Source organism: Channa argus, chromosome 5, assembly GCF_033026475.1.
Source record: "Channa argus isolate prfri chromosome 5, Channa argus male v1.0, whole genome shotgun sequence".
Classification (NCBI taxonomy): domain Eukaryota; kingdom Metazoa; phylum Chordata; class Actinopteri; order Anabantiformes; family Channidae; genus Channa; species Channa argus.
The window spans coordinates 23,846,021-23,858,221 of NC_090201.1; the positions used below are offsets into that span (position 1 = coordinate 23,846,021).

At 40.2% G+C, this 12,201-nt stretch overlaps 1 protein-coding gene across 2 annotated transcripts in view; it reads right to left on the reverse strand.

The window, feature by feature from the left end:
* The window catches only part of ephb2b (eph receptor B2b), a 126,494-nt gene that overhangs the window by 9,171 nt on the left and 105,122 nt on the right, over positions 1–12,201 (reverse strand). Inside the window, exons 7-12 of one of the 2 annotated variants that reach the window (XM_067505111.1) lie at positions 11,030–11,192; positions 9,251–9,359; positions 6,483–6,547; positions 4,757–4,870; positions 4,369–4,616; positions 84–299 (exon numbers count right to left, since the gene is read on the reverse strand). In XM_067505111.1, the coding sequence (XP_067361212.1) occupies positions 84–299; positions 4,369–4,616; positions 4,757–4,870; positions 6,483–6,547; positions 9,251–9,359; positions 11,030–11,192 (915 nt within the window). Of the gene's footprint in view, positions 1–83; positions 300–4,368; positions 4,617–4,756; positions 4,880–6,482; positions 6,548–9,250; positions 9,360–11,029; positions 11,193–12,201 lie in introns of both variants that reach the window. The other variant, XM_067505110.1, reaches the window with a different exon arrangement.

Below are 12,201 nucleotides of genomic sequence, written 5' to 3' on the forward strand. Positions count from 1 at the left end.
AGTATGCGAAATACTGTATTTTGTATTTAGCCTGTGTTTGATTTTATCTTTGAAGGTAAAAGTCAGACTTGCACGTTTCTTACCAGGGCACTGGTATAGGTGGGATCTGATGTATCCTCCTCCAGGAAGCGTGAGAGGCCAAAGTCAGAGACCTTGCACACCAGGTTGCTGTTGACCAGGATGTTTCGGGCAGCAAGGTCACGATGCACGTAGTTCATGTCGGCGAGGTATTTCATGCCTGAGGCGATGCCGCGTAGCATACCAACAAGCTGGATCACAGTAAACTGGCCATCGTTTTGCTGCAAAACAGACATTGTCTCACATTACACAAGTACTACAAGTAGTCCTGCGTCCTCCTGCAATGTGTGCATATTGTCAGGCCATCAGGGTCAATTGTATTCAATGGTTCATTACAAGAAGATGGTTGACAAATGTGAAGCAGTTATTCTTTGTTGAACGTCTGCCTGCTTTGCCTTAATCCTTTCCTGACTTTGTTGTAATATTTCATTTGTGTTTGTTGCATTTGTACAAAGATGCAAAAAGACCTGGGCTGAAGGAATGAAAGCAACAAAGGCTAAACCAGATTTTATTTTTCTGCAAACACAACAATCTGAATTTGAAAGCCGTCTTATTCATAATTATATCCCTACACAAAGAGGGTTTAAGGTAAAATAGCAGGGTTAAGATTTTGATGGGAATTTCTTCTAATAGTTTCCTAGTTTCATCACCACATTACAAATATGTGTCATTAATATTACAGTGATTTACACTCATCTTTTTATTCAAATAATGAACGTTTAATTTAGAAACTCTGCCTGTGTATGACATTAAGGTTAGCGCTCATTGAGATTCCAAATCTCATTTTCAAGAGAGACCTGGACATGACAACAGCATCAACAACATAGTAACAAAACAGTATAAAACCAAAGTCACACATTCACCTTGAGTCAGTGGTGCTAAATAAAACTATTAAGTTTTAATAAAAGCAAAGATACCCATAAAAACTTCAAGAAAATAACAAATAGACTCTGCGGAATCTATCTAACCTTTTTACATTCACCCACAGTTACTTTTTTCTTCAGGTTGGTTTTATAGGTTTAGCTTGTGCTCAAGTGGCCTTGGAAGGGCCGGGCCACAGTGAGCTTGTCTGGCTGGTTGTCTACAGCTGTTCCCCTCCATGGTTTGGTAAGGGCTTTACCCCATGCACAGGGACCGTCTGGAGCAGCGCTGCAGCTGTGCCTCCAACTGGGCACACCTGCACTTTCCCCACCACCCACCACGACGCCTGGAGAACAGAAGATTCCAGAGAGCAGACCACAGGAGCTCAGGGCTGGGTGTGGACAGACGGAAAGGCTAAGAGAGGGAATGGGAAGGGCAGACGAGCAGAGTCGCGGGCACAGTTAGATGATCAGTCTGCGTGACCGCTCCACTTGCCTATTTTCCCATTCATACAACACTTTGCTGCTCATTAGCAGAGCGGATGCTTCTCCTCACGTCAAGCTGCTCCTCCTCGCGTACCACAGCAATTAAGCAGAATGCATTATTCATGAAACTTTTCTCACAAATACACATTGCCACCTCATCTGAGGGCTGTGTTTGCATATACTTTAATAGGAAAGATTTCGCCAGTGTCTTTGAGGTCAAGTTAGCTAGGACAAATAACCAGCTATGGACTTTGTAGGACTGTGATTTATATGAAAATGTTTTATATCAAAGAATGACTTTCACTCCTTTTCCTTTATCAGCTTATGGTTTGTTCCAGCTACCAGTCCAGCTGTGATCGATGTATCCTCCCTCTCCTGTTCTCTCTCTCTCTCTACCCCGCAAGTTTTTCTGCAGAAAGCAGAAAGGGAGACAATCCTTCAGCAGGCAGCTCACTACAGACTGCAGTGACCATTTTAACACCCACCCAGCCATCACATCAGAGAAGACACAAACCATGTTCAGAGGCTTTGACACTGTCAGCAACTGTTGTCACAAACTGTCACCATGAGGGGCCACAGAGGTTCCCTGTTGTTTTGAATACAATGTGCTGTCAAATAAGTTTAGCAAACATGTACATATACACAAACGCCCTTCACTGTGAGATTAAATTCCAAAAAGAGCTGATGCTTTGTGTCTCTGAGGTCAGACGCAAAATGCAAATAAAGACTCTGAACCGAATCCGAACAGTGCGCTGTCAGGAGCTTGTATGTCTATTTGTTGAGGATGGTTTTGATGTAGGCTTGTGGTGGGAAGCTACCACATGTCTTACATGCCTAAATCTGTTTTCAGAGAATTGCTATTTACATTACATCAACATTGCATTGCATTAACTGCACACAAATCTATTGTATATACTATACTTCTACACAGAGCAACTACATATATTCTGTGGCAATACAACATATAATATATATATATATATTTTTTTTTTTCAATGGCCATGGCCAAAGGTAATTTGTAATGTGGCATTTTTACTGTACCTAAATACTGTTCGGTCAAATTCAATGTCACATTGAATGGTGAGTTCCCATTAAAGTTTTACAAAAAAATACATTCTTGGAGGGAAAGCTTGTGCAAACAAATTTACATAAATCTGAGATCCTTTTCTGCTCATTCCAAAAATGTAAAAAGCACAATTAGGGTGGACACAAATGGCACATAGAAAGTAACTCACATTGGCCCAAAGCATTAGTTATTATTCCACTAACATCCAAAGACAGATGGTGAATGGATGCGTGACATCTCATCTTATCATCAGCTTCATTTTTGAATAACTGACATCTCATTCTAAGTCTTGCAAAGCATTTGAATTATTTATGCGGATCGTAAAAGGGAGAGCAGGGCTGCTTCTCTGTAATATCCTATCTCGTTAGATTATGAAAATTAAAAATACCACGAACTTGTGAGAGCTGCATATTTCTGTCAGAGGGAAAAATAAAGCGTGTGATTCCTATTTACATCTGCAGACATCACTACTGTACATAATCAGCAGTGGAGCACGCACGGAGTAAATGCAATTCAAAAACGAGAACCATCAAATGGATGTCCAGGACTCAGTAACTAGTGAGACCTTGTTATTTGTGTGATTCACTGTAAAGAAAAGTGTGTAAAAGTGTAGTGTAAATCAATACTAGGACCTAAAGTATGACTGCATAGAGAGGGGAGCTCCTCTAAGGAACTGGTGACTGACACTATTCTAACAAAGGAGGTTCTGTGAATACAAATATTTACTTGAATTAACATTACTGCACGAGTCTATAAACCACATCAAATTATTGGACAAATACTGTGCACATGTAAGTAAGTGTGTGTTTATGTGCAAAATGATATGAATTTGTCAGTTGTTTGAAAAACCCAAACTAAGCATTTCTGTGGCTGAATGATTATTTTTTTACTATTAAAACTGCTATTTGATAGAATCCAGTTTTCAAATAACATAAACCACAATTTTAAGCATAAATAAACATTGTTGTTCGTCCATCCATTAACTATAGCTGCTTGTCCATCAGAGGGTTGTTGGAGGGCAGGAGCTGATCCCAGCTGATATTAACATAATTAACGGTGCCTTTGTTAAGAAGAAAGTTCAAATTGACAACAATTCATTTTACCAGCTTTAATGACAATGAAATGTCTATGATATGATATGATTCACTCCACTTCAGTTAATTGGTGTTAATTCTGTGAGTTGGTGAAACAACAAAAAGAAAATCTTAACTGCCGTCTGGTTAATAATACACCCTTTGCATGGCAGGGGTGATTGCCTCTCGTCAGTTTCTGACAGGTAGCGAGCAGGTAACTTGGCAATTGTCAAGTGTATAAGACACCAGCAGACAGACTTGTCAGAAATTTCCATTAAACTTTTCATATCAGCGTGGTTTTTTTTGAAGCTCATCATAATAAAAGCTCAGAATTGAGATTTCTGTGAGTCAAAGCATTGAAGCAGCCCATCCTGTCAGGCTGCGAAACAATTTTCGAGGAGCTACGGTGTAGAGCTGTCAACAGTTTCATTAGGGTTTCGTCAAATAGATATCAAACACTGCTGAGTGCAACTTAAGAGCAGCTTTTTATTGGTCCCATATGATCAACTATGTAGTTGTTTTCATTAAATATAAGGCCACTTTTGATTGTTTCAGTATTACTCAGGAATGTGAAGTACTACTTATGCCATATCCTAATAAATGTGAACTTCGTTTTTCTACTGTCTACAGTATTAGCGTCTATAACATATGTTTATAATTATCTGTGTTATATTCTTGTTTAATTGTATAGATCACAAATACATGCCAATTTCTCTACACGGTTAAATGCCAAAAATATGTCAAGTATTCAAAGTGAGACAGAGGAAACAGCAGAAATAAAAGGAAAAGAAATCTGGATTCTTACTCTGAGGAAAGAGTCCAGAGATCCATTCTCCATGTACTCAGTGATGATCATGACAGGACTGCTCTTGGTGACTACGCCTTCCAGATGAATGACGTTAGGATGGTCGAACTGTCCCATGATGCTGGCCTCACTCAGGAAGTCACGTCTTTGCTTCTCTGTGTACCCGGACTTTAGAGTTTTTATGGCCACAAACATCTCCCGTTTACCCGGGAGCTTTAGGTTACCACTGCATACCTCTCCAAACTCTCCTAGAAAGAGGGGAAATCAACAAATGAAATTATTCTTTTTAACTCAGCGCAGCTTCTCTGCATCTTTTTATAGAAAACAACTAACAATAAAGCTATTTTACAGTGTGTAATTCCATTCATGTTTCCAATTTTTCCATTACCTGCACCAATGACCTGTTCAATCTTCACACAGGATATATCAATCTCCTTGGCAAACTCCCTCACAGCCTCGTTGGGGTCCTCATATGTGAATGGATCAATATAAATCTTCATTCCTGGAGTCACTTGTAAAAAAGGAAAGAGCTGCTACAATATTTGATTCATGTGGTCATGCTTACACTTCTGTCACCTCAACAGTCTAATGCATTCATGCACATTAAAATCTATTTACTCTGCATTCCCAGATTCCAGTGCAATTATGTGATTTCTTGTTTGACATACAGCCAATGAAGGTTGAAAGATAGAGGAGGTCGTCTGGTTACAAATGGTGGTTATGACTAGCACCTTCTGGCTACTGTGGACAGCTATGCAGCCAGCAAGGACACAGTACCTGCAGTGCTCATAGCTGTGATAGGGTGGGTTAATATATACATCATCCTGTGTGCCATTAACACTCAGGAGAGAAACCTGGGTCTTATATCAGCATCGCACAGCTCCAGTCCAAGAAATAAATTGGCTCTCCTAAGCCCTGATGCCAGGTAAATTGGCCTAAGGTGGACCTTAAGCGTTCAGGGACTCAAGTGTCCTGAGTTTTAAATCCGATTATTTGACTCTCACCTCCATATAAGACCTGAGGATATTTGAAAGAATACTCAACTGACGCTTCGGGGGCTGCAGAGATAGGAGAACATGCACATGGCCTTAAAAACTTGGCACACTATGATGAAAAACATGCTGCAGAGATGAACAGATGGAGAGCCTCTTACCAGGCAAACCCCCCCATTACTAAATCCCTACAATCTCTTCCCAAGCTGAAGCACTGTTCAACAGACCACCCTCCTATGATGGCAAAGACCACCAAAAACAAGGGCAGAAGCCTGAACTGTGACTGGTGAGAGGACAGGATGCACACAGGACACATGGGCTTCTGCTGTTAATAGCTGTGAAATACCCAAGCCTCTAACTGGCACACTTTTCATTCATTCCCAAAGTGGACTTTAGTGCACAGCGTGATCGGATTATACTGAGAAAGCATTTAACTTAAGAGTAGACAAAGCAGAGTGGTAATTATGCAATCAAATAAACAAATTATGATAGGGTCCACCAATTTAAGATTAATATACATCTGCATTTTTCCAGCCTGACAGGACAGAGAGATTAGCGTTAATATCTTAAACCAAGCCACAGTGAAATTACTTCTCCGCTTTCTTACAGATTTATTTCGGTATTATTGTCATTTAAGCTGTGCGCCACTGTACTTTTGGAATAAGGAAAAGCATTGAGAAATTCCATTCATTTACCAAGGCTTTTGAATTTCTTAACAATGGCAAATGGCTCATGTGGCATTAGCATGCTAATGGTGTTAACATGAGTAAGACTGACCTATTTTCACCACAATGACTTTTAGTTAACTATGAATTGTGATAAAGTACAGAGCTCTGGTTTTGATGTGGTTAAATCCAACCCCAGTAAGTGAGCAGAGTCAAACAACGGGCAGGATTACTCCTACGTGGGGGGACGGGCAAATTAAGCACTCCTGTTCTGGGCCATAGCCAAGGACACCAGCATGCAAGGTGGTAGCCATGGAGACAGGTGTGTGAGGCAGCGGAAGGTTGAATGATAGCCATGGATGACTGTATGAGGTGGTAGTCATGGAGACAGGTGTGTGTGGCGCTGAAGGAGGAAGCCGCAGTAAACCCAGGCAGAGAGGAGAGGTAGTTTACTCACTGTGGCCGCTGGTGTAGTGCTGCAGTTTGTCTGTGTATTCTGAATCAGCCCTGTCGAAGCCACGCCTGCTGGGGGAAAGACAAAGAACTCTAGCTCCGGTTCAAAGACAGGGGGCAGGGAGGGGAAGAGACACAGAACAACAGCCCCAGGTCTACCTACGCTGCAGATACACCAAGTAGGATCACATGGAATGTCAGGATTTAGTAGGGATTTCTTGCTACACTAAATGAGGACGGCAGCCATACTGCAGAAAGAGACATATTTTCCTTGTTGTAATGCACTTCAGTCGGGCAGCTACATGATATGTTTCAAACTTACGGGTATTCGTTTTTATTTCATTTAATCTGTTTAACTATGTCATGATATTATACAATATTTCTTGGATACCGATATAAATGGTGACAAGAAAATGGAGCCATTTAACCCCACCCTTGGGACACAAGTCATAAAAATATAAACAATGACCCTGACATGATTAAACAAAAAACTAAATTATATCAATAGGCTAAAACATATGAATATGAATACAATACGTTTATGTTTTATGTAGGGTTCACGTCATTTTAAATCATTCTACCATGCTCCTCAGCAGTTTGGATTGGCATCACGTCTTTGGCTCAGTGTCACTGGCTCTGTCAGTTTGTTGAAATGTTTTCTTCTTTTATTGTAGGAGAACCACTGGTAAACAAAACCCTCCTCAATTAGAGCAGTTTGTTTCCATTGTTGCTCTAACATCTGCTGTGATCTCCTCCACATGCTGTGGTGCTTGAATAAATTCCAATCATGTCTCCACTCTTTGTTGGTACAGGTATCTGACAAACCTTTCAAATGACAGATGTTTGACTCACATCGGATTTGTTGCCAAACCATTTCCAAATGACAGATGACGCCCTTATTTTCGGAATTAACCCTGACGCAGACACTTTCCAACGTGTGGGTTCAGGCTTCCACCACATCTGTTGTGTTTGTAGACACGTGTGAGCTTCCCACATTACAGTGCGTATGTTAGCATGTCATCACAGAACTATATCATCAGTATTGAGATATGACAAACTCTTGTCATGGGGAAAAGTCATAGAATCTGGCCAAGCCGTAGTCAGTTTGTGTAGCTCCCTCTGTTTTAGGTTAACAGCAGTCCCTGACCTCATGTAACCTTTCCCAAATTGTCCCCACAGTACCTCAAATTTTAAATAGAAATAAGAGAGCAGTTATCCTAGTATCCTGAGTTAAAGTATTAAAATGTCTATCTAATTTAAATCAATCTTTTAACCTTGAATGTTATATGTATAAACAATAACTAATTGAATGTCATATTTTAATGCTCCTGTAGTGAAGCTGCTCTCAGCCTTAGTATAACATATTAAAACACCTTTTACGTTTAGTGATATGCCCATCAGTGTGTATTAGAAACTTTTCACTTTTTTAAATGATAATTTTGGTAATGTTTAAGTTATTAGTTTTGTCCAGAAAACACAAGTCTGCAGCCTGGATTAAACTGTTCGTAAGTGCCATAGTCCTCATTTGTCAAAAGTGATTTAAAACACATCATGAGACACAACACTCCACTGGCTGACATACGACTTTGTTCCAAAATGTGTTAATGTGTGAATATTAACACAACATAACCCAAACTGGTGTGAATTGCTTGTGAAGATCTTCTGGATGCACAGTTGACTGCTGTACAAAGCAGTGCTAATTAAGAGCATTTCCTAAAAATATGTTGTGCAAAAGTTTTGGAATAAAGAAACATGTCACCCAGTCGCGTGATGGGTCATTTTTAATCATTTGTAGATGAGAAAAGTGGTCTACTCCACAGGTGAACAAGCTAATCCAGGCTGCAGGCTGACAGACACTAAGTAGAAGAGTAGAAGATGAGTAGAAGAGATTGTTGTTTTGTAGCATCTGTGTGGTTAATGTGGACAATTGAATTATTTAGAAAGGGGGGTGGCTGTAGCTCAGTGGGTAAGGCCCCGTATTCCAGCTATATGTCAAAGTGTCTCTGGGCAAAACACTGAACCCCATTCTCAGCCATTCCCCTCCCCAGCTGTGCAGTGCCGGTCCAAGCCCGGTAGAAATTGGGGACGGTTGCGTCAGGAAGGGCACCCGGGATAAAAACTGTGCCAAATCAACATTCACACAATGATCCACTATGGCGACTCTGAACTCACGGAATAACCCGAAAGGACAAAAGAAAAAAAAAACAACTACATAATGTGTACAATGACCAACACCACCCTTCCAGTTCTTAAAATCACACAGGCTTTCACTGTATCTTGGCAATGTTCCCAAACTATACCATTAACCATGAACCAGCACATTATAATTGTGTGTTCAATCTGGCATCTGAGAACAAATATACTGTACTAGGTTAGATCTGCAAAAGGGATAAATACAGTGACATTTATCTTGTTCAATTTTCTGTAAACTAAATCACAGAACTGGAACTAAGCTACAGTTTTCATATGAGAGGCCGCAGTGGTAGCTGAAACATTAACCTTGGCAGAGTTACAAGCTTTCATATTGACTGAACAGAAGCATGTACAGAACTTTGATGACATTTGACTTTCATAGATTATTTCCACAGAATGAATATCTCTGAATTCATATGGTCTAGCTGTATAAATCACATTTATTAAGCCAACAGACCTCATGCAACCTTACAGCTTAAAAACATAATAACTTAAAAGGAAAAGTCTTTACTTTGCCAGTTTTTACAGATGTTTCATTGGCAACAAGCTAACAGGCAGACTGCGACAGGACTGACTCACCGGTTACAGACGATGATGATTACGACCACAGCAATGAGGAAAACCAAGCCAGCAGCTGCTGATCCAATGATGAGTGGTAGCTTCTCCTGAATGCTGGTGTTGTATTCCTCTAAAGAAACGAGAAATACAGACATAAACACGGTGTCATGCACACAGATACACAGCGTCACAAGCTGAAACATATGGATAAGGCATCTGAGCCAGTGCATATGGAGGGAGCAAGGGTGACAGACAGACATACGCCTGGGTGAATCAATGAGCATCTTGGCATCTTGATTGGCTGCATCGACCATTTTCCAAAGCACACTGAATGTGCTCAGATGACGTGGATACGGACAAATCATCTGGCAGAAAGTGTGTGAAATGAGGGGAGAGAGCATGTTTGGTTGAGACCCAGACTGATCAGGCAGCCAAGAGCAGGAATCCAGCTAATGAATGGGTACACAGAGGCAGAGCCAGGCCCTACCCTTCAGCATGACGAACTACAAAGCAAATTTCACAATTTTAATTTCACAATTTTATCCAAATACGCAGGCTAGTGGGTTCTCCGCTTGTTCCTGCTTCTCAATGGCATACATTTCATTTTCTATGTCGTAGGACCCATGTAGAGCCCTTACTGTAACACTACCTACAGTACAGCATGCATAAGCACTGTATAAGCAATAAACTAAGTGTTTCAAATACACTATAATTTTTTATTATTCATTACTTGTTTTTACACCAAGTCCTACTAACGGGCTGATAGACACAAAACGCCATTATACTGTGATAATAATTTACAAAATCTTTTTGTACTGTGCTACTTATAAATGTTCAATGGGGAGATAAGGACGGACGTTTTTGAATATCCGCAGTGTATCAGCAGTAAGATATTAAAGAAAAGGACAAATCTGAGAATTTCTTTTACAATTTCAATAAAAACAAAAAGTGGAAATAACATTGGAAGTAACATTAATCTGACTAAAACTTACAGTTTAAAGTTGAATCTTATTGAATATCGTATGGGGACTTGCTTTCCTCATGCTTTGCTCATTTTGTGTCTTCACTTTCTATTACCTCAATCATTTTTTGAGCTGTACCAATTAGATAGGTAGATCAAAAGCCTTGGTAGTCAGCTGCTTCTTGCAGCATTTCAGGTTTGTCTATATTAATATATCTTTAAGCCAATTTCTCTTTATTTGAAGAAAACTGGTTTCAGTTAGAAAACGAAATAAATTGGACTTATACATCCCCCGTTTGCTCAGTATTTACATATATGAGTCAGATTGATGTATCTTAAGTGCTGGGATCTGTGCATGTGGCAGTATCAAGGAAGTCTGTATGAGAGTTCTGAATAATGATGGCTGTGGGCACTGCAGGCTGAAGGAAATGAGATGTTCAGAGGGGAAAAACCCAGGCCTTGGCTCTAACATTAACCTACATGACTGATGTTTACTGAATGTTCCCTCTTCTCCCAGTCATGTCACTGTGCAAAGATAAAACAGCTTCCACCTCATCCTTAACTTTTGGCAATGGCAAATCGTATCTTTACCATTTACTAAAAGAATCATTGAATGTTGAAATATGAATAATAGAATAATTACTGTACAGGATCAGGCAAGAGAAAGAAATCATGAAATTGTATTTAATATTTCAATCCACACTAATCTGGTTTTGTATCGTACACTCCTGCAGCTGTCTGAATTTATATACTACTACGCTGCATGGTGTGTTGATGGGCCACGCATGAAAGGTGATAAGTGCTCTCCGTGCTTTGGTGAACACTGGCTGAATTCTCACCCTCAGTCATGGTCTGGAAGTACATTTTGCCACTGTAACGTCCAAACCCAGCTACGGTGCGGGCCCGGACCTGGAACACGTAGATGCTTCCTGGCTTGAGGCCACGGATGATCACTGTGTTGGTCTGGCTCCTGATGGTGGTGGAGTTATATTCTGATTGGTCCTGGTAGAACAAAAGCAAACTGCTAAATTTGTGCACACAAGTTTTACATTTCCAAAGAAAAACAGAATAAATTGATGTGAATAATATTAAAAATCTAGGACAAATAATGAGACATTGTAAGCACAGCAATGACCTTAAGGATGTTTGGACGTGTAAAGATTTTAAAATTAACTAAAAAAAAAAAAAAAAATGAATAAATTATGTATGATCAACAGCTACATTTAGGTGAATACTATTTTAAATTCTTACTAATAATAAATGCAAAATTATTATACTGAATCGTTGACTTCTTTTTAATTGTACTATCAGGAGCGCAAATAAAAACAGGAAATAAATCAGCAATACTCATCTCTACAAATATTTTCCAAACATTTGGACAACATTAACCACAACAGAAGTAACACATTTGTGGGCACAAAAAGAATAAACTGCAACGGAGCAGCACCACAAGAGGAAGACATTTAGCAGCTGCAGTTAAGAACGTAGATTTGGTGGCAGTTTCAGGTCAGGCGGCTTTTCTGAGCCGAGCCTTCAGATGATCAGAGCTGCATTTCGCTGCCATACTCCTCTCCAGAATGCTGACAGGTCTGAGAGTGGAGACTGAGACTCTTTTAGCTGCTGTCTTCAACCCACTGCTCAGTATGCACTTCTGAGCCACAGCAGGGGCCGGGACAATTGTTTTGACAGCTCTCTCCAGCAGTGTCACTAAAAGGAATTATATTCAAAAGTGGAACGACTCAGCATGCAGACAAAAAGCTTGACAAATGCTGGGTGTACGAGCAAGTGCACCTATGTACATGTGTGCGATTGAGTTTGTATGTCTGAAAACGGCTTGTGTCTTGTGTGAAAGTATGCTGAGTCGGTGGAGTTTGCCCCTTCAAGACTATTTCTGAAGCAGTCAGTGCAACATTGTTTCAACCACAAGTCTCTGCACATTAATCCCTAGTGGCCCTACTGCAGGCCTGAGCGCGGTTTCCTTTCCCAGTGACTGACCGTGATTATAATTAAA